Source organism: Crotalus tigris, unplaced genomic scaffold (assembly GCF_016545835.1).
Source record: "Crotalus tigris isolate CLP2741 ecotype Arizona unplaced genomic scaffold, ASM1654583v1 scf7180000018733.473104, whole genome shotgun sequence".
NCBI classification, from domain to species: Eukaryota; Metazoa; Chordata; class Lepidosauria; order Squamata; family Viperidae; genus Crotalus; species Crotalus tigris.
The window spans coordinates 7501-30250 of record NW_024097173.1 but is presented as its reverse complement, the minus strand read 5'-3'; the positions used below and the strand labels follow the sequence as shown (position 1 = coordinate 30250).

The 22750-nt window shown below is 44.7% G+C and overlaps 1 protein-coding gene across 1 annotated transcript in view; it reads left to right on the top strand.

The window, feature by feature from the left end:
• MINDY4 (MINDY lysine 48 deubiquitinase 4) overlaps positions 1-22750 on the top strand; it is a gene marked incomplete at its 3' end in the record, with an annotated part of 53911 nt that overhangs the window by 24403 nt on the left and 6758 nt on the right. The window contains exons 6-13 of the mRNA XM_039355690.1: positions 717-775; positions 2247-2356; positions 4846-4962; positions 7518-7606; positions 11709-11810; positions 13305-13368; positions 15754-15819; positions 19156-19223. Coding sequence (XP_039211624.1) covers positions 717-775; positions 2247-2356; positions 4846-4962; positions 7518-7606; positions 11709-11810; positions 13305-13368; positions 15754-15819; positions 19156-19223 — 675 coding nt within the window. The remainder of the gene's footprint in view (positions 1-716; positions 776-2246; positions 2357-4845; positions 4963-7517; positions 7607-11708; positions 11811-13304; positions 13369-15753; positions 15820-19155; positions 19224-22750) is intronic.

Here is a 22750-nt window from a genome sequence, read left to right as displayed (position 1 = left end):
ATAACAATAATAAACAGGTACGCACAATTTTTTGCACAAAGATTAAAATACGAATTGCAAATAAGCAGCTGGAATTGATTTAGAAAGTTTTGCAAAGTTTCCTGTTTTTGCCGACAGCAAAATGGTTGGACCATTTTTAGCCCAGGTTTGGGGGAGATTTCCTGTCCTCGGCATCAGCGGTCCCCAATCCCCTGGCTTGAACTGTTCCAAACCGGGCCACAGAAGTGGCGGGCAAGCATGCATGAACATGCATATCCCCATGTGCAAGCAGCAGGTGAGCAGGTGCACCCAGATGAGTGGGTGCACATGCCCGCTGCACAAATGGAGCTGTGCACACTTGTCTGTTACTTGCATGGAGCCGTCCCCTCTACTACTCCTCCAGGCCACAAAGCAGAAATCTTTGACAGGTGGCTATAACAATTTAAGATTCCCAATCCCAGTAGCCTTGTTCAAAAGAGGCTTTCTGGAAATAACTACTACGTTAATCCCCTGTTCTAAGGTCCACATGGTAAACTTTCATTATATGGTGAGTATGAAGTTCTGAGAATTAGGTTTTCTAGCTCTGCCTTCAAAAATGAAAGTCCCAGTGTCTCTTGTGAGCAATTTGCTCACAAGATATTTTGATTCTCCATTCACTCCTGGTTAAATCCACTTAAATCTAGCCATGTTTCGGAAAAGATTTGACTGTGTGCTTGTTCCATCTTATTTCATTTCAGAAGATCTCCCACATCTGTGTCCAGAAAAGATTATTTGCCCAGAGACGTTTTGGAATTAGGTCAGTTCTGTTTGGTGAAATATTTGCTGCAGTGTTTCTCTCCCACGGTAAATTTAAGATGGTGGACTTCAACTCCCACAATGCCACACCCAGCATCTGAAGGAAGAAAGTAAGGAAGGAAGGAGGAAGGAAAAGGAGAAAGGAAAGGAAGGATGAGAGGGGGGAGGAGGAGGAGGAGGAAAGAGGGAGGAAGGAGGGAGGAGGAGAAAGAAGATAAGTAGAAAATGGAGAAGATAGGAGAAGGAGGAGAAGAAGAAGGAGGAGGAGGAGCAGAAGGAAAGAGGGAGGAAGGAAGGAGGAGGAGAAAGAAGATAAGTAGAAAATGGAGGAGGAGGAAGAGGGGGAGGAAGAAGACAACGATGACTGTGGGGTCTTTGGTGCTCTCTGAGCTTGGTTGTTTTCTTGCAGACGTTTCATGACCCAACTAGGGAACATCATCAGTGCCAGAAGGGAGTGGGGTTTGTGGAGAGGAGATCAATAGGGAAGCCGAAGGAGGAGGAGGAGGAGGAGGAGGAGGAGGAGGAGGAGGAGGAGGAGGAGGAAGAGGAGAAGATGATTTGTAAATTTGGAGGGTAGTGGAAAAACCTGTTTGCTGATCTGGGGAATTCTGGCAGTTGAAGTCCACCCATCTTAAAGTTGTCAAGGTTAAGAAGCACCAATATATTGTGATATTGTGTTATGTTTCTTTGTCCTGAACTTGGTATTAGAAAATTCCAATAAAAGCTTCTGTATTAGGTATCTTCAAAATGCAACCATTTATTTAATAACTATGTGAACATCCTTTCCATGTGCCTTTTGAACCCTATTGCATTTTTGTTCTCAACCTAGTCTGTTGGGTGACTGACATCACCATGACATATAAGGAATAGCTTATGGCTATATTAACTGTAGTTAAGGATGGCATAACCTGTTTCATCAGTGGGTTTTTATCTCAAGGAGATAAAGAAAATCAAGTTTTAGTTTAAAAAAATAACAAGGAGAAAAACGCTGTTTTAACCTTGTTAGAGAATTTTAATTTCTCTATTGGTGAAAAATAAATCAGAAGCTCTCACAGTTGACTGCATTTAGCTGATTCAAACAACTTTATATTTATATAAAAATATTTACAATACCATTCTTCTTTACAGCAACATAGCTTAACGAAGACCTCTTACAGAGACAGACCAGAGACAAAACTTGAGACTGGAAATCCAGCTCCTAACTCAATACTCTTTTGCACAGACTCAGTAGCACTTTCTTCACATTGGCTGACTGAGTTACCACATGACTCTTCCTGTTCATGAATATTCCAACAAACCTTGAATATTAAAACGCAAATACTTGAATATTGAAGGACTTTCAAATATAGAGTGGTCTGAAAATAGAAAATTCAAATAAAATTTTGTGGTCTAATAGGGCATAAGATGCTGCTAGATTACTACAACGACTGTTCCCATGTTCCAGATGTTGACCTCTTATTTTCCTTTATTAGTTGATGTTGAGGATGAAGAAAGCTGGGAGAATGTTGGGAAGGATCCTGAACCTTTGGCTCTATATACCTGTCAAGTGACAACCAAGCCCATTGATTTCATTCTTGCAAAGGTGAGCTGTGCATTAAGTTTGGCAAAGGACTGAGTCTGAATGGGGAGGGGATTTCTGGAAGTTTGGCCCCCAAACCCATCGACCATTAACAGGCACGAAGAGATAAACAATATTTACACACCTTTCAAAAGAAAGAGTTAAAAAGTCAAGAAGGAAACAAAAAGACCAAAATAACACCATCTCTAGCAGCTAACAACCAGATACGTAGGGATTAACGCCAGACAAACAATCAATATCAAGAAGAAAACCCCTCCCTCATCAACACTGCCAGGGCAAACTATTGTATGTAAACAATGAGCAACCCAGACTCACTAACACTGATGATGTTACCTAGTCGGGTCAGGAAACCTGTGCAAACAAACAACCAAGCTCAGAGACCATTAAGGACACCACAGAATCTGAATATGTGGTCAGCTTATTCTGTGCTAACCTTCAAGGGATTTGTTTCCTTTTGTTCATTCTTAGCTAAATTAAATGTGCTGAATTGTAAGAGAAGAGCAAGCAGAGCCTGGTGGAGGGGTCAAGCAAGTCATAAGTCTAGAATCATTACATTACCACAAAAGGTTTAAGTCCAACCGCTTTTAAATTCCGTTGACTCTTATCCAGGGTCAATTTGGTGCTGAACATTAGTTGACTAGATTCTTGTGAATATGCATGATCAATAAATTATCTTAACTGGAACTTAATGTGGTTCTAATTCTTTGTGCCTGATTAAAACCGCCCTGTAAAAATTGATCAACGGATTGCCTGTTCAGATAGTCCTCGACTTAAAACTATTCTTTAGCAAACATTCAAAGTTAAAACGGCCCTGGAAAAATGTGAGATATGACCGGTTCTCACACTTATAAACATCGTCACATCCCTATGGTCACATGGTCAGAATTCAACCACTTGGCAACCGGCATGTACTTATGACGGTTGCACTGTCCACAGTTGCCTTTTGTAAAAGCATCTTTGGGACAAAACTGAGCAGAGGGTTGGGCTAGATGGCCTCCAAGGTCCCTTCCAACTTCTTCTTCTTCTTCTTCTTTCTTCTTCTTCTTCTTCTTCTTCTTCTTCTTCTTCTTCTTCTTCTTCTTCTTCTTCTTCTTCTTCTTCTTCTTCTTCTTCTTCTTCTTCTTCTTCTTCTTCCTCTTCCTCTTCTTCTTCTTCTTCCTCCTCCTCCTCCTCCTCCTCTTCTTCCTCTTCTTCTTCTTCTTCTTCTTCCTCTTCCTCTTCCTCTTCTTCCTCCTCCTCCTCTATGTCTTCTTCTTCTGATGTCATTTTTTAAAAATATTTTTTTATTTTTTAAATCAACAAAACAAAATCAAACATAACACACATACATATACAGTGTATACTCCTTTTTTTAAACAGCAATTTTGTAACGGTAATCTTCTATTATTTACATTTCCCCCCTTATTCTTCTTTAGATATATTTGTCCTTGTTGTCCCGTTGTTTCTTATTTGCATTTTTCTTCCTTCATACTACATTTTATACTAAGAATAATACATATTATTATGACTATACATTATTATACACACATTTTCCACTTTCAACCTTTCCATATTTATTCTCCTCTATTATTTCTAGTCTCCAACCAGTCATACCACTTGTTCCATATTAGATAGTACTCTGTGTCTTCCTTTTCTTTTATCTCTTTTGTTAATTTGTCCCTTCTGATGTCATTTAAAAGTGTTTGCTGGTTGGAGAAATGGTAAGCAAATGCAAGTTGGCATTAATGATAGATTCCTGAGCAGCAATTCTCTTAAGTTTTGTTTTAGCAATTAAACTTGAAAAGAGACTTTTCAAAACGATGGGCAGGGTGAAGAAATGCAGAAGGGATCTGCAGCCAAACCTCATTTTGCTTGCCATGACTCATTTTTGCTGAAACAACATTATAAGGAAAAAGAAAGCATATGCCAAGTTAATGCACCATTTATAGCATAGGGGTTAAGTGGGAGATTACAGGTAGTCTTCAACGTATGTCCACAAGTGAGCCCAAAATTTATGTGGCTAAGTGAGAGAGTTGTTAAGTGAGTTTTACCCCATTTTATGGCCTTTCTTGCCCCAGTTGCTAAGTGAATCACTGCAGTTGTTAAGCTGGAAACACGGTTGTTAAGTCAGCCTGGCTTCCCCCATCGTCTTTGCTTGCCAGACGGTCGCAAAAGGGCATCACGTGACCCTGGGACACTACAACCGTCATAAATATGAGTCAGTGGCAGTGTCTGAATTTTGATCATGTGACCACAGGGATGCTGCAATGGTCGTAGGTGTGGAAAACGGCCTTAAGCCACTTTTTTCCATTGTAATTTTGAATGGCCACTAAGTGGATTTGTTGTAAGTTGAGGACTATCTGTATATATGTTCTCCAGCTTTGTCTTCCCTGGTTTAAGAGGGTGTCTCTCAGTCTTTGTCATTATATGTGTTTCCCAAATAAATGTAGGAGTTTTTTCTTTCATATCTGCTCTTTCTTTTATTCCACCTTTCCTTTTTTCTGTTAATAAAGGACCTAAAAACTCTGCTTTTCGGCTCCAGTCTTGGATGCTTCCATGAAGAATGGAAAATCCAGAGTTTTACATTCAGCGAAAACCCGCAGTTGAAATACGGCATTGTGCAAAAAAAGGTAACCACTTCCCATCGGGCTCCCCGAATCACTAAGAAGCTCTCACTGACTAGAGTTGGTAAACTTCACCTGCAAGGAACTTTCCATTGTCTCAAGGTGCTTTTTTGAAATGGCAATCTGGACTCTGTTTTTCTTTGAAGGCGTTTCGCTTCTCATCCAAGAAGCTTCTTCAGTTCTGACTGGAGGAGGAAAGGACTTACATTCCTTGCAGTCATCTGGTCGTTTGTACTCTTTCTCAGAGTTGATGAGGCCACTTCCAACCTCCACCATTCAGTCAGAACTAAAGAAGCTTCTTACATGAGAAGGGAAACTTCAAGCAAAAACAAAGTCCAGTTGCCTCTTGAAAAAGCACCTTTGGGACAACCATGACCTGGATGATGGACACTTTCATAGACACTTTCCATTGCCTAGGCTAGAGATAGGCCACCTTGGCTCTTTTATGACTCGTGGACTTCAACTCCCAGAATTCCTGAGCCAGCATGGCTCAGCTTGGAAACCTCTCAATTTCTCCTCAGCATGGCTGGCTCAGGAATTCTGGGAGTTGAAGTCCATAAGTCATAAAAAAGCTAAGGTGGCCTATCTCTGGCCTAGGCCCAGGCCGCTTTATGACTGGTGGACTTCAATTCCCAGAATTCCTGAGCCAGCATGGCTCAGCTTGGAAACCTCTCCCTTTCCCCTCAGCATGGCTGGCACAGGAATTCTGGGAGTTGAAGTCCATGAGTCATAAAAGAGCCAAAATTGCCTATTCCTGATATAGGATGCCATGCTGGTAGAGGAATTCTGGGAGTTGAAGTCCCCTCATCTTCCTAGTAACTCAGGGGTAGGCCACCGTGGCTCTTTTATGACGCGTGGACTTCAACTCCCAGAATTCCTGAGCCAGCCATGCTGAGGGGAAAGGGAAAGGTTTCCAAGCTGAGCCATGTTGGCTCAGGAATTCTGGGAGTTGAAGTCCACGCGTCATAAAAGAGCCAAGGTGGCCTACCCCTGGTCTAGGCCTAGGCCACTTTATGACTCGTGGACTTCAGCTTGGAAACTCTCCCTTTCCCCTCAGCGTGGCTGGTTCAGGAATTCTGGGAGTTGAAGTCCACGAGTCATAAAAGAGCCAAGGTGGCCTATCCCTGGCCTAATCCAATTTATTCCCAAGAGAAAAAAATATATAGAAAGAATCCATCCCCGATTCTCCGTCCTCCTTAGCTGTTAATAAAGGGTAGTCCTTCTCTTGAAAAACAATTTTAAAAATCCTCCTTCCTCTGAGACATAGAGAGAAAGCTTCCACCCCGTATCTCGGCCTATCATTTGGTAGCAAATTCCTGATACAGGTAAGTCTTCAACATAACAGTTCATTTGGTGACTGTTTGAAGTTACGGTACTGGGAAAAGTAACTTATGGCCGTTTTTCACACTTAACGACCGCTGCAGCATCACGTGATTAAAATTCAGACGCTTGGCAATTGACTCCTATTTATGGCGGTCGCAGTGTCCCAGGGGCGTGTCACGTGATCCCCTTTTGCGATCTCCTGACAAGCAAAGGCAATGGGGAAACCCAGATTCGCTTAACAACTCTGGCGAGAAAGCTCATAAAGTGGGGCAGGACTCATTTAACAACTGTCTTGCTTAATAAACATAAAAATTGGGCTCCATTGTGATTGTAAGCCAAGCTCTAGCTCAGTGGTTCTCAACCTTTTTAATGCCGCGACCCCCAACCGGTTGTAAGTCGAGGACTACTCAACCGGTCGTAAGTTGAGGACTACTCAACTGGTGCAGCACCGTTTGCAGAATAGGACTTTTGGCGGGCTCAGCAGGGCAGAGACAGCCTGGACAATTCCTACTGGCTTTTGAAAGCCAATAGAATTAGACTCTATTCAAGAGAGTCTATTCTATTGGCTTTCAAAAGCCAATAAAAGGGAGTAGCACAGCTAAGGAAAAGGGGAAAAGAAAACGGCGGACTGCGTTGTTTGGCAACCCCCGTGAAATGGTCGTTCGACCCCAAATGGGGTCCCGACCCACAGGTTGAGAACCGCTGATCTAGCTGTACATTTATTTTTTTCATTCGAAAGCATTTCCTATGGATCAATAATGCCCTGAAGGGGGGTGGGTGGAGGAAAGCTTTCAACCCCCCTCCCTCCAACCCAAATTCTAGCTTGGAGGAAAGCTTTCAGCCCCCCCCTCCCCCCAACCCAAATTCTAAGTGAGTTGCCGGGTTTTATGTGTCCAACTTGAGCCCTTTTAACAGGACTTTAAAATCATCCTGAGTGGCTGTTCCTCTCCCCCTTAACCTTTTAACCATCAGAAAACCCAGATGCTTTCGATTTTGCTGGCCAGAACAAAGCCGCCACGTACCTAACCTGGCTTGGCCTTTTTAGGAAAACATCCAGGGACCTGAAGTTTTAATTAAGAACCTGGCAGCGCCAGATCTCATTGTGTCCGCGAGGGTCACCGGAGAGCGGCCAAGGACAGCAGCGGTGGGGAGAGGCCATCAGGCAGGTGAAAGAGATCCAGGCTGCAAAGGACTTTCACACGTGTTGATTTCCTCCCTTCTTTCCTGGCCTCTTCCAGGGTGGGCCGTGCGGGGTCCTGGCAGCCGTTCAAGCCCACGTCCTCCAACATCTTATCTTTGGGGACAGTAGCCGGAACAACACGGTTAGGTAAGTCCACGTTCCCCGAGGGCCCGGCAGGTTTTTTTCCATTCCCGTTCAAGGAAATTCCCCCTCCACTGTTGTGGGGAAATGGGGGTGGTCCTAGTTTTGACCTCTGTGGTGGAGTTGAAAAGTATAAGCCGTGGAAATCATGCAGATTTCAGTTCAGTTCAGAATAGAACTGGAAAGGGACCCTGGAGGTCTTCCAGTCCAGCCCCCTGCTTAAGTAGGAGACCCTATACCATTTCAGACAAGTGGCTGTCAAGTTTCTTCTTTAAAATCCTCCAGTGATGGAGCACCCACCACTTCTGAAGGCAAGCTGTTTCCACTGGTTAATTGTTCTCACTGTCAGGAAGTTTCTCTTTATATCTAGGTTGCTTTTCCCCTTGATTAGTTTCCATCCATTGCTTCTTGTCCTGCCTTCAGGTGCTTTGGAAGATAGGTTGACCCCCCCTCTTCTTTGTGGCATCCCCTCAAATATTGGGAGACTGCTATCATGTCACCCCGGTCCTTCTCTTCACTAGACTAATTCTACCTAGTTCCAGCAAATGTTCTTCATTTGTTTTAGTCTCCACATCTTTAATCGTCTTAAGTTGCTCTTTGCATTTTTCCAAAGACTCAACCTCTTTTTTGTAATGTGGTGACCAAACTGGATGCAGCATTGCAGGTGTGGCCTTACTAAAGTTTTATAAATCGGTACTAATACTTCACATGATTTTGATTCCGTGCCTCTGACTAAACAACCAGGGATTGTATTAGCCAAGGATGACAGAGGGGAGGGGAGTCGAGGTGAATTATCCAGCTGAAATCTTGTTCTCTGTTTGGAAAAGGCAGGTGATCACAGAGCTGGGATGAATGCAAATGAGAACTTCCAAGTGGAAGGAATTTCAGTGGGTGTATAATGTGTGAATGGGGGTGCAATGCACCCCAGCATCTCAGGCAACATCTGTCTCGGTCTGTCTTGGTGACACCTCACTGATATACCCTACTGATACCCCACCGATACACCTTAACCCTAACTCTAATCTTTAACCTTCTAAGTATATAACACTGACCCTATGAACCCTAACTCACTAGCCCCTTACCTTAACCCTAACCCTTAAACTTAACCTGTTAACCCTCCTAATCTTAACCATTAACTCTAGCCCTAACACTTTCCTCTCTAACCCTAATCCCTAAACATTAATCATAATCCCTAACCCTAGTCCTAATCCTAACTCTAACACCTAACTCTCAGCACCATATCCCTTAACTCTAACCCTTAATCTTAATCTTCTAACCCTCTTTAACCCTAACTCTTAATTCTAGCTCTAATGCCCTAGCCTCTAACTCTAGCCCCTAAGCATTAACCATAACCATACCTTAACCCTAATCCCTAACCCTAATCCCAACCCCTAACACCTAATACCCAGCAGCACAACTCTAATCCCTAACCCAGGGGTGTCAAACTCGCAACATCACGTGACGTGTCATGACATATTGCAACTTTTCCCCCCTTGTCGGGGGTGGGGTGGGTGCAGTTTCGGCATGATGCATCCGGCCTGCGGGCTGGCAGTTTGACACCCCTGCCCTAACCCTAACCCTAATCTGAACCCTAATTCTCTAACCCTCAGCCTTAGGTGCTTCGACATTGTACATTTCCCCTTAGGCCGGGGTAGGCCACCTTGGCTCTTTTATGACCCATGGACTTCAACTCCCAGAATTCCTGAGCCAGCCATGCTGAGGGGAAAGGGAGAGGTTTCCAAGCTGAGCCAGGCTGGCTCAGGAATTCTGGGAGTTGAAGTCCACGAGTCATAAAGCGGCCTAGGCCTAGTCCATGGGTAGGCAACCTTGGCTCTTTTATGACTCATGGACTTCAACTCCCAGAATTCCTGAGCCAGCCATGCTGAGGGGAAAGGGAGAGGTTTCCAAGCTGAGCCAGGCTGGCTCAGGAATTCTGGGAGTGGAAGTCCACGAGTCATCAAAGAGCCAAGGTGGCCTACCCCTGTCCTAGGCAGCGAAACCAATCACTTGCTCAGTGCAACAATGTGGGGCACAAGTAGACCACTCTCAGAATTCATTAACTGAAGGATTCTGGGAGTTGAAATTCCCACTCAAAGGGTGGGCAGTGCTGCCTCAGACCAAAAGAGGGGGCTACTGTTAGGACTGAAGAACCAAGAATGACATGCAGGTTTAATGTCGTTCACCTACAGACAGAATCTTGCCAGGTTAGCTGCATATGTATAGAGATATTCTGTGAAGCTCTAGGGAGGGTCTGACTTTGCCCCCTTCCTGTCCACAAGATATTCCAATATCTGCTGTCTCTTAGCCCTCTGAGAAGGAGCCTCTACGGCAGTGGTTCTCAACCTTTTTAATGCCGCGACCCCCCAACCGGTTGTAAGTGAAGGACTACTCAACCGGTCGTAAGTGGAGGACTACCCAACCGGTCGTAAGTCAAGGACTACCCAGCCGGTCGTAAGTCGAGGACCCTCCCTGCGCCCACCGGCCTCCCACCTCCCACCCCTGGCCCTCTTTTACTTACATTTTTAGTAGTTGCTCAGCAGGGAGGGGTGGAAACTTCCAGACAGCTCGCCTTCGCTGCAGACAACTTGCAGCACCGTTTGCAGAATGGGACTTTTGGCGGGCTCAGCAGGGCAGAGACAGCCTGGACAATTCCTATTGGCTTTTGAAAGCCAATAGAATTAGACTCTATTCAAGAGAGTCTATTCTATTGGCTTTCAAAAGCCAATAGAATAAAAGGGAGTAGCACAGCTAAGGAAAAGGGGGAAAAAATGGCGGACTGCGTTGTTTGGCGACCCCCGTGAAATGGTCGTTCGACCCCAAATGGGGTCCCGACCCACAGGTTGAGAACCACTGCTCTATGGACTATATTTCATCACATCTTGCAGGCTTTTGCAAGGAATACCAAAGCCCCCAAAAGATGGAGGTGCCCTCATGTGGAACATAGAATTGAGTTGGGCATTAGACTTATTGATCTTCCCAACTCCCATGACACCAGACAAGTTTGCAAAGGGAGAGTCCAGCAGTCAGAACGTCATGCTGAAAGAAAAGCTTTGTGCATCCAAGTTGGTCTTCAGATCTCAACTTGATGGTTTCCTGGGCTATGGGTGCTGAGAGCTTGGGTATCTCTGACTACAATTCCCAGCCACCCTGGCCATCAAGGCCTATGAGATGCAATATAGAAATCAGAAAAAGAGTCTTTTGGCCACCTACCACTATCCTAGACTGTACATTTTCCCTTGCTGCTTATGTCTCTCTCTAGAAGAGAATCTTCGTAGCTCAGGGTTGAATTGTGCGACCCTTGGTGCTCTTGGTTGAGCTTGGTTGTTTTCCTGCAGACATTTCATACCCAACTAGGGAACAGCATCACTGCTAGAAGGGAGTGGAGTTTGCATAGTGGAGGACAAAGGGGATGGGGAAAATGAGGAAGAAGAAGTCTGTGTGGTCCTTGGTGCTCTCTGAGGTTGGTGGTTTTTTTGTAGACGTTTCATGACCCAACTAAATAACAACATCAGTGGTGGAAGGGAGTGGGGTTTGAAGAGGAGGAGGAGGAGGAGGTTGGTGATGATGATTGTGGAGTCCTTGGTGCTCTCTAAGATTGGTAGTTTTCTTGCAGACATTTCCTGACCCAGCTAGATAACATCATCAGTGGTGGAAAGGAGGGGGGTTTGAAGGAGGAGGAAGAGGAGGAGGAGGGATGATGATGATGGAGTCTTTGGTGCTCTCTGAGATAGATGGTTTTCTTGCAGACATTCCATGACCCAGCTAGATAACATCATCAGTGGTGGAAGGGAGTGGGGTTGAAAAGGAGGAGGAGGAGGGGGAGGAGGAGGAGGAGGAAGAGGAGGAGGAGGAGGAGGAGGAGGAGGAGGAGGAGGAGGAGGAGGAGATGGTCGAGATCTATAGAGTCCTTGGTGCTTTCTGAGCTTGGTTGTTTCCTTGTGGACATTTCATGACCCAACTAGGTAACATCATCAGTGCTAGAAGGGAGAGTGGGGTTTTATTCTCTGTTTATATACCTTGGCTTGTCCTGTCAGTGTTGGTGGAAATATTCTTTTCTTCTTGGTAGTTTCTTGATTATGATCTCTCTCTTTTCCATTACAACCTGCAGATGCCTTCGGCCATCGGACGCTGAAAGGATCCAGTGTCTCATTTTAGCTCTTGCCAGTATTTTATGGCGTGCAGGTGGCAATGACAAAGTGGTGGTGACTTTGTAAGTGAGAAGTACAATTTTGTTTTTTGTTTTTTGTTTTAAAAAGAACACGCTATCCTTGTCCTGCTCTCCCTCCCATCCAAACTCATTTTCACCTTCTCCGATGGGAGACTTTGGAATGGCAGAAGACCCCCAAAATTGCAGGCTCCGCCTTCATTCACCAAGAAGCTCCGCTGTACAAGCAGTCCTCAGCTTATGACCGCAACTGAACCCCAAAATTTATGTTGCTAAGTGAGACATTTGTTAAGTGAGCTTTGCCCCATTTTACGACTTTTCTGGCCACGTTTGTTAAGTGAATCGCTGCAGCTAGTAACACGGTTGCTAAGTGAATCTCATTTCCCCCATTGACTTTGCTGTTCAGAAGGTCACATGACCCTGGGACACTGCGACGGTCGTAAATATGAGCCAGTTGCCAAGCATCCGAATTTTGATCACGTGACCAAGGGGATGCTGCAGCGGTCGTAAGTGTGAAAAATGGTCATAAGTCACTTTCTTCAGTGCCAGTGTAAGTTTGAACGGTCACTAAACAAACCGTTGTAATTCGAAGACTATCCCATAATAACAACCAACGGAGGAATAATAATGAAACAGTGGCTTCCTTCAACAATAGCTCATTATTACAGATTTTCCTGTGCTGTGGGCATAAAGCTTTACAGATAGTCCTTGGCTTATGACCGCAACTGAGCCCCAAAATTTCTGTTGCTAAGTGAGACATTTGTTAAGTGAGCTTTGCCCCATTTTATGACCTTCACAGTTGTTAAGTGAATCACTGCAGTTGTTAAAATAATAATAATAATAACACGGTGGTTAAACCTGGCTTCCCCACTGAGTTTGCTTGCCAGAAGGTCGTAAAAAGGGATCCCATGATCCAGGGACTCTGTGACCGCCATAAATACATGTCAGTTGCCAAGTGTCCACGTTTTGATCCCATGAACCTGGGATAACTGTCGTAAGTACATGCCAGTTTCCATCACGTGACCACGGGGATGCTGCAACAGCGTTAAGTGTGAAAACAGTCCTAGGTCACTTTTTCCACCCTGTTCTGTTGTACCTTTGAACGGTCACTAAACAAACGTTTATATGTTGAGGACGAGCTGTATGTTCCAGCGTGCCCATTCAGAATTTAATTTGAACAGAAATGAAGCTCTCTTGGCTAGTGATGTTCTACCCCCCACTTCCTCTCCCTGACCCCCCCCTCTCTCCGCCCCATAGCTAAGCAATGCTAACTTCATACTGTCTTCCTGAAGGTCATCTGAAGATTTTGGGAGTGCATGGTGGTGGTGGTGGTGGTGTGTGTGTGTGGGGGGGGGGGGGTGTGGCGGCTCCTATTAAACTGAAACTCCTTTCAGCCAACCCTCAGGAAATATGAAAACAGCGAAAACTTCAAAATAGAAAGAATACGCTAAATAGGTCTGCTGAATCACCCACAGGTTATTGCTTTTTTGCCCTGGCATTCGAGAAAATCAGAATGTTTTGTTTTTATGACCTTTTCAGGTCTACAGGAATACAGCAGTTCACGCCTGCGGGAAAATATAAGCCAGACGGGATCTTAGAAATGGTACATTTTTATTTAGACTTTTTCCTCCCTCCCTGCGTCCCTCCCTGCCTCCCCCCCATTTCTCTTCATCATCTATTGCTCCTCTCTGCTTCCCTCCCCTTCCTCTCTCTTTCTTTTTTGTTCCTTTTCATCTCCTTCCTTTCTTCCTTCCTCCCTCCTTCCCTCCCTCCCTTTCTTTCTCTCTTTCTTCCTCCCTCCCTCTTTCTCTCCCTCCCTTTCTCCTTCCTTCCTCCCTCCTTCCCTCCCTCCCTTTCTTTCTCTTTCTTTTTTATGTTCCTTTCTTCCTTCCTCCCTCCTTCCCTCCCTCCCTCCCTTTCTTTCTCTCTTTCTCCCTCCCTCTTTCTCTCCCTCCCTTTCTCCTTCCTTCCTCCCTCCTTCCCTCCCTCCCTTTCTTTCTCTTTCTTTTTTATGTTCCTTTTCATCCTTCCTCCCTCCTTCCCTCCCTCCCTCCCTTTCTTTCTCTCTTTCTCCCTCCCTCTTTCTCTCCCTCCCTTTCTCCTTCCTTCCTCCCTCCTTCCCTCCCTCCCTTTCTTTCTCTTTCTTTTTTATGTTCCTTTCTTCCTTCCTCCCTCCTTCCCTCCCTCCCTCCCTTTCTTTCTCTCTTTCTCCCTCCCTCTTTCTCTCCCTCCCTTTCTCCTTCCTTCCTCCCTCCTTCCCTCCCTCCCTTTCTTTCTCTTTCTTTTTTATGTTCCTTTTCATCCTTCCTCCCTCCTTCCCTCCCTCCCTCCCTTTCTTTCTCTCTTTCTCCCTCCCTCTTTCTCTCCCTCCCTTTCTCCTTCCTTCCTCCCTCCTTCCCTCCCTCCCTTTCTTTCTCTTTCTTTTTTATGTTCCTTTCTTCCTTCCTCCCTCCTTCCCTCCCTCCCTCCCTTTCTTTCTCTCTTTCTCCCTCCCTCTTTCTCTCCCTCCCTTTCTCCTTCCTTCCTCCCTCCTTCCCTCCCTCCCTTTCTTTCTCTTTCTTTTTTATGTTCCTTTTCATCCTTCCTCCCTCCTTCCCTCCCTCCCTCCCTTTCTTTCTCTCTCCTTCCTTCCTTCCTTCCTTTCTTTCTTCCTCCCTCCCTTTTTGTCCCCTTCCTTTTTTCCTTCCTTCCTTCCTTCCTCCTTCCTTCCTTCCCTCCCTCTTTCTTTTTTATGTTCCTTTTCATCCTTCCTTCCTCCCTCCTTCCCTCCCTCCCTTTCTTTCTCTCTCCTTCCTTCCTTTCTTCCCCCCTCTCTCCTTCTTCCCTTTCTCCTTCCTTCCTCCTTCCTTCCTCTTTCCTTTCTTTCTCCCCCCTTCCCTCCCTCCCTTTCTTTCTCTCTCTTTCTTTTTTATGTTCCTTTTCATCCATCCTTCCTTCCTTCCCTTCCCCCCTCCCTCTCTCCCTCCCTGATAGAACTAGAATGATTGTATTTTTATACTATATCCAAATTTGAACAATTGTTTTCCAAGCTATGGGATGTCACTGAGGCTGCTTCAAATTTTAATTATTTATCAAAGGAAGACGTTATTCTGGCCCCCCACTGAGAGAGTATGGGAGAGAGAGAGAGAGAGAGAGAGAGAGAGAGAGAGAGAGAGAGAGGAGGGGAAAGAGAGAGGGAGAGAGAGGAGGGGAAAGAGAGAGGGAGAGAGAGAGGGAGAAACAGGAGAGAGACAAAAAGAGAAGGAAAGAAAGAAAGAGAAAGAGAGAGAAGGAGAGAAGAGATGGAGAGAAACAGAAAGAAAGATAAAGAGAAGGGGAAAGAGGGAGAGAGACAGAGAGAAAGAGATAAAGAGGGAGAGAGAGAGAGAGAGAGAGAGAGAGAGAGAGAGAGAGAAGTTAAATGGAAAAGATATATTCAGTGTCTGGAAGTTGGTGAGAAACCAGATAAGCATAAATAAATCTTTAGGCTTATCCTCTTAGTAACTTAAACCCTCTTGGTACTGGCGGTTTGGAGTTGGTACGTGTGAGACACCCAATTCCACCAGGCAGATGTGGGAAACGCAACCTGTTTCCCTTCATCCCAGCTTTCCAAAAAAGCTGTCAGATGTTTTGAATTCTTGCTTCCCTTTCCTCTGAACATTACCCAAAGTCCAGGTGGCCCTGACAAACGGGTAGCCTAGATGAGCAAGTGCCGTCAAAGTTGAGTGGCTGTTTTGTTTATTTTAGAAAGAAAAATATCTGAACGCTGATCAGGAAAAAAAAAAGTCATTGCCTTCCAGGATTAAGAAAACTTACATGCAACTGCAATTCATTGTTTGCCATATTGGGCTACTTTAAGACAGATGGACTTCAGCTCCTATGAATTTCCAAGCCAGCCACATATTTCTCTTCCAATCCAGGAGAATTCGCACATCTGCTTCAAAAGAGCGTCATTTGGGGTGATTTTGTCACCTAGATATCAACGTTTAATTTTCCTCTCTTGTTGCAGCTTCTGTTGCACTTCATCACAAAATACGAAGATCTGCTGAAGTTCCTACAACAGAATATCCATCAGGTATGAGGACGGCAAAGGAGCGGGCAGTTCTCTGCGGGGGCCCTCAAATTATACACCTCACGCCTTGTTGTCGTTTTTTGCTTGTGTGTTTAAAAGCACCTTGTCTAGGAAAGACACACCAGTTCATCAGGAAGGGACGTGTGGCTTAGACCCGGCTCTTAACTGCCTTCCAGTTTACCTTATTTTATTTAGTTTTTTTTTTTTTAAAAAAATCCTCCCTTTATTAAAGGTAGGATTTAGCATTACGACTGTAACGGAGGCTAGAATTTCCATCGTAAGTCAGGACGGTCATAAGTCAAGGTGCCCACATGACTAACCCCCTTTGCAACTTGTTTTGGCTGCAGTTGTGAAGCAAATGGAGTAGTTGCAAAGCGAATCTGTTTTTTGGTGGCGGGGGGAGGTGGAAATCAAATGAAAAGGCCAGAAACTGGCAAAAAATAAAATAAGTCACTGTAATGTGACTGCAGAACAGTGGTAAAAGTGAGCTTGTTGCCAAGAGTCCAAAATGGCCACATGATCTTTCTGTGTGTGTGTGTGTGTGTGTGTGTGTGTGTGTGTCCATCATAACCCCAGAACTGGGTCCCAAATCCCTTTTGGAAGAGGGGTTATTGTTGTAACTTTACTAAGAAGTTCATTAAGAGGCTAGTTGTTAAGCAAGGACCATCTGTACTTTATAAATAATTCAAGGTGACAATTAAGGTGACTTATGACCTTCGCCTCCTACTTTCTGTACAACAACAACCCTGTGAGGTAGGTTAGGTTGAGGGAATGACTGGCTTATGGTCACCCAGCTGGCTTTCATGCCTAAAGTGGGACTAGAACTCCCTGTCTCCTGGTGATTGGTCCAAAGCCACTCAGCTGGCTTTCATGCCTAAGGAGGGACTAGAATTCCCTGTCTCCTGGTGATTGGCCCAAAGTCACCCAGTCAGTTTTTATGTCTAAGGTGGGACTAGAACTCACCGTCTCCTGGTGATTGGCCCAAAGCCACCCAGCCGGCTTTCATGCCTAAGGAGGGACTAGAACTCTCTGTCTCCTGGTGATTGGCTGAAAGTCACCCAATCAGTTTTTATGTCTAAGGTGGGACTAGAACTCACCGTCTTCTGGTGATTGGCCCAAAGTCACCCAGTCAGTTTTTATGCCCAAGGGGGGACTAGAATTCACCATCTCCTGATGATTGGCCTAAAGTCACCCAGCTGGCTTTGTGCTCAAGGCAGGACTAGAATTCACGTTCTCCTGGTTTCTAGGCCACACTGGCTCAGATAGACAGCAGAATGAAACAATTAAGCAATAAATAATAGCCAAGAATGCCAGTGTTTTAGAAGGTAATAAATGAACAGTTTAACACTGTACAGTATGTTTGTCTGTTAGATTCATGCACCGCCTTTTCCTCAGCAGTTACAGACAACATACTGCTGTTTCCTCCTTCTATTTTTCCTCCGAACAATAACCCTGTGAGGTAAGAATGGCTGATAATCCAGCATCTTTGCCATGAATTGAAAGTGGCTTTTTGTAATAAAATGGCAGGAGCATCCAATGATGCATGAGCGTACACACACACAGACACACACACAAACACAAAAACAAACACATTTATTTTATTTGTTAAATTTATTTGCTGCCCACATCACTATGGGATTATTCTGAGTACTCTAGGCATACACAGTAATACATATACGTATGGATATCTTAAGAGCGTTTCAATACAATAAACGATATAAAAAAAGTAAAAGAAAAACTAAGACAAATAAAGAAGTCAAGGAAAGTGAAATGAAGTGGAGAAAGAGGGAAAACACAAAACTACGACTTCCTCCCTTCTTTCTGCCAAATAACAGAATAATTGACATCTATTTTTTTTCCATTTCCCCAGAACTTTTTTTTTTAAATTTCCCAAATCCATAAATCACCAAACGAGTCCTTTTCTTCATCAAAAGGTCCATCTAAGATTTCTCGCCTTTTTCCTCTCTCTAAGAAATTGTTTTGAGTGGTCCTTAAGAATGTTTGTGGAACAGGCTGAATTATGTTTTAATGGCTTTACCGATCTGAACTACATTTGCCCATCTTATTTTGGTCTGAAAATTAAGGAAGGACAGGCTAATTAGGGCCTGAGGGAAGGGGTGGATGTCCCCACTGGCTCCTGATGTAGGTCAGAAAGAGGCAGGGCTGTCCTTGTGCTGTTGCAGTTGCCACCTTTGTGAACCAACCGGCTTATTAGCTTTTAAAAAGTGGATTATAAAGGTAGGTGGGCTCCAGCTTCAGCACAAAAAACACACACAAGGGGCAATGCAAAGATACAAGCAGTCCCCAAAATACAACTGAGCCCAAAATTTCTGTGGCTAAGCAAGACAGTTGTTAAGTGAGTTTTGCCCCGCTTTACGGCCTTTCTTGCTACAGTCGTTAAATGAATCACTGCAATTGTTAAGTTAGTAACAGGGTTGTTAAGTGAGTCTGGCTTCCCCCCCATTGAGTTTGCTTGCCAGAAGATCACAAAAGGGACCCAAAAGCCGTCATAGGGGTCTAGATTTTGATCAGGTGAGCATGGGGAAGCAGCCACAGTCGCAAGTGTGAAAAATGGTGGTGTCACAGAAAAAAGTGGCGTAAGTCAAGGATAATCTGTAAGCATTCTTGTCCAAAAGGTTTTTAAAAGCCTCCCAAAGTTACAGGGATTTGTTCCTAATTGCTAGTGGAAACAAAGTTGTATGTTGAAAACCCCACAAAGACGTCACCACTACCGTGACACTGTCACACAAATATTCCATTTCAGCAACAGGGTTGAGACAGCTTCTAGTCTGTCCGTAAATAGGGGCAGGGTAATTTTGAACCGTGTCTCTCTCTGTCTTGCTTGCCCTGCTGGTTATTGGCATTAAAATAGGAAGAGGGAGGTCTCTCAAGGAGTTCCTGAATGAAAAGCAGGACAAACAACAACAACAACAACAACAACAATAATACTAAAGTTGGAAGGGGCCTTGGAGGTCATCTAGTCCAACCCCCTGCCCAGGTAGTAGACCTTATACCATTTCAGACAAATGGCTGTCCAGTCTCTTCTTAAAAACGTCTAGTGTTGGAGCATTCACCACTTCTGGAGGCAGGTTGTTCCACTGGTTAATTGTTCTCACTGTCAGGAAACTTCTTCTTAGTTCTAACCCATGCAGGTAGTCCTCGAATTACGACCACAATGGAGCCCAAAATTTACATTGCTAAGTGAAACATTCCAGAAACTAAGAAGAATCATTGCGTGCATTTTTTGTTCAACCACAAATGTTTTGCCTGGGGAGGCCCCTATTTTGGTCATCACTCCATATTTTTCATGTTCCACCTTCCCCTTGATCTGTCTTTCAGTTTGAGGCTGGTCCACATGGCTGCATTCTTCTGACTTTATCAGTGATATTGTCAAGATCCATCAATCGGTGAGTTTGTTTGCATTTCATTCGGAGAGATCTAATTAGCGCTTAAGCCCCTGGTACATATTTGAAAGATGGACATGAGCCGAAGTTTCAAAGAATGTTTGAAGATAGATAGAATTCTTTAGGTTTCTCAGAAAATGTCCGTGCTGGTTTCTTGCCTTAAGCACGTACACATTCATAACTACCACCGCTGAATTTTGCTAGATCAGACATGTCAAACACAAGGCTCGGGGGCCAGATGCGGCCCGCAAAGTGGTTTCATGTAGCCCGCGAAGGCATCCTGGAAACAGTGAGGGAACGGCCCCCGCGGCCTTGGCCCTGGCCCAGGCCGGCCGGGAGCCAATGTACAATTTTGTGGTGGCCCTCTATGCTGAAACGCATTCAGTCTTAGCTCCACAAGGCCGTCCAGAAACAGCGAGGAACCAGCCCCTGCCGTGTTGGCCCCGCCCCCGGGTGCATGCTGGGGAGGTGTCACCCTTTGTGAGGAATGAAGGAATGGGCCATGCCTTGGCGCTTGCCCCGGTCCCACCGCCTTCTGCCAGAGACCCTCAGATCTGTCCCACTCCTGCCCAGGCCCCCACAGGCACCCTTGACGCAAACGATGTAGAGATGGCCACACCCACCCAGTAGGCCACACCCACTCCAGCCACACCCACTCAGTAGGCCGCACCCATCCTGGTCACACCCACCCGGTCCCCCCGAGGGCAACCACAATGCTGATGCGGCCCTCAATGAAATTGAGTTTGACACCCCTGTGCTAGATCCTCCGCAACAGTTTTCTCTCCTGTGAAGGGAATTATACTCTGATTATTCCAGATTATACTCTGGAACCCAGAGGACAAGAAGTTTTAACATATTTTATAAAGCAAGTGCATGACTTGGTGGGCTTTCGCTTGCCAGGAAAGATACTTTTCTCAAACGTTCACAAATTTGTAAAATCAGTTTTCCCTGTTTTTCTTAACCTTGTCAGGTGTGTGGACTTCAACTCCCAGAATTCCGTAGCCAGGATGGGTGGCTGGGGAATTCTGGGAGTTGAAGTCCACATATTTTAAGCTTGCCAAGGTTGAGAAGCACAGTTTGTCATCCTAATTCCAAGGTTGTTGAGTGCCAATGGGATACTTGAAGCCATCATGACATCCTTGTGTGAAGAAAATAATGTACATAGCATCATGGGACCTGCTTCTTCTGGTGCCTGATTCTGGAGCGACATCAAGGAAAAATTGAAATTGGAAGAACATCCAAACTAAAGATTGAAGGCCATTTCATGGTCTCTTTTGAGAGTAATCTGTCTCTAGATCTGTGTCCCACATTTTATGACCTTTCTTGCCACAGTTGTTAAGTGAATCACTGCAGTTGTTAGTGACACGGTTGTTAAGTGAATCTGGCTTCCCCATTGATTTTGCTTGTCAGAAGGTCACAAAAGGGGATCACATGACTCTGGGACGCTGCAATCGTCATAAATATGAGTCAATGGCCAAGCATCTGAATTTTGATCACGTGGGGAATGCTGTTAGTGTGAAAAACGGTTGTAAGTCACTTTTTTCAGTGCTGTAATTTAGAACGGTCACTAAATGAACTATTGTATTTGCTTTACTGGGATTATGACTAAAAGGATTTAGGAACCATATGCTCAGTGGAATTTTTTTTTTTTTTTTTAGTGTAGCAGATTAAAAACCTGAACCTATTAGCTCAAGAGCTGAAGTCCTTAATAAGAGGAAATAAACACGGGAACTAATTTGGCCCCCTTCCTATCTTCTGTTTATGTTGAGCAGCTTTAATGAATGTCTGCCTTATCTGCTCAGGAGAAGGAAACGTAAGCAGGCAAGGGAGAATTTGCTGTTCTTCCTTAAAATCTTTAAGATCCAAAGGTCAGGCTAACCTCGCTTTTCCCATCAGTCAGAATGGCAGGCTGTTTTGGGTGGGAAAATACAGGGCAGATTGGAAACTGCTTATCCTGGAGAAGGTCCATCGGTGTGATTGCTAAGAAGCAACACCGAATGGATGGCACGTGAGTCAATTCAGTTGTGAGAAGGCTCAAAAATATGTGGAGGAGCCACACCCTAGTCCTCAACTTACCACAGTTCATTTAGTGACCACTCAGAGTTATCACGGCACTGAAAAAAAGCGACTTCGGACCGTTTTTCACAGTGACAGCTTATGGTCATGTGACCAAAATTCAGACGCTTGTCAACTGGTTCATACTTGTGACCGTTGCAGCGTCCCTGGGGTCATGGGGTCGCCTTTTGCCACCTTCTGACAAACAAAATTAATGGGGAATCCAGACTGACTTAACAACCAGTTTAATAACTTATCAACTGCAGTGATTCACTTATCAACTGTGGCAAGAAAGATCGTAAAATGGGGCGAAACTCATTTAACAAACGGCAGAAACTTTGGGCTCAATTGTGGTCATAAGACGAGGACTACCCATCACGCCTCGCTCCAGGATTGCTATGTAACTCCTGGGTAGATGTTTTGAAATGATCTTGGAATGGAAACAGCTGCAAAGATCACCCAAAGATGCTTTTTCAAAAGTCAGCTGGACTTTCTTGGCGTTTCTTTCCACTTTGGAAACATTTCGCTTCTCATCCCAGAAGCTTTTTCAGTTTTAACTGAAGAATTTTAGAACTGAAGAACTGAGGTTAGAACCGAAGAAGCTTCCTGGAAGAGAAGCGAAAGGTTTTCAAAGAACAACCCAAGAAAGTCCAGTTGTCTTTTGGAAAAGCACTTTTGGGATAACCATGACCTAGATCAGGGGTAGGCAACCTTGGCTCTTTTATGACTGGTGGACTTCAACTCCCTGAACTCCTGAGCCAGCATGGGAATTCTGGGAATTGAAGTCCACGAGTTCTGGGAATTCTGGGAATTGAAGTCCACCAGTCATAAAAGAGCCAAGATTGCCTACCCCTGACCTGGATGATTGAGGATTTCTATAGCCATTTGGCCATTGGTTCAGTGGCTTTTACAATGGTGTTCAATGAAGGGGCTTAGAACTTAGAACTCAAAGCATCACATGAATAAAATTCTGGCCCTCATGATTGCCATTTGTGATCTTTGCTGTTGGTTCCCCACAACAAAGTCAATAGAAAAGCCTGCAGTGAAGATTGAGGGAGGAATTCTAAGAGTTGTGGACTTCAGCTCCTAGAATTCTCAACAAGAGAGAGCCATCTTGGTTAAGGAATTCTGGGAGTTGAAGTCCACAGTTCTGAAAGTTGTCCAGTTTGGGAAATATTAACTTAGGTGGACACCTATTAACTATCCCCAAGATGAGGCCATCACCTTCTAAAACAGGGGTCTTCAAACATGGCCCTTTTATGACCTGTGAACTTCAACTGCCAGAATTCCTCAGCCAGGCATACTGGCTGAGGAATTCTGGGAGTTATAGTCCACAGGTCATAAAAGGGCCAAGTTTGAAGACCTCTATTCTAAAATATTCTGTTCACTGTCCCATGGGGAAACACCACCATCTGGTTGCACCTTGGTGTAGGATCCTAACCTCACTGGAGCAACCCAAAATATTTCTGCAATAA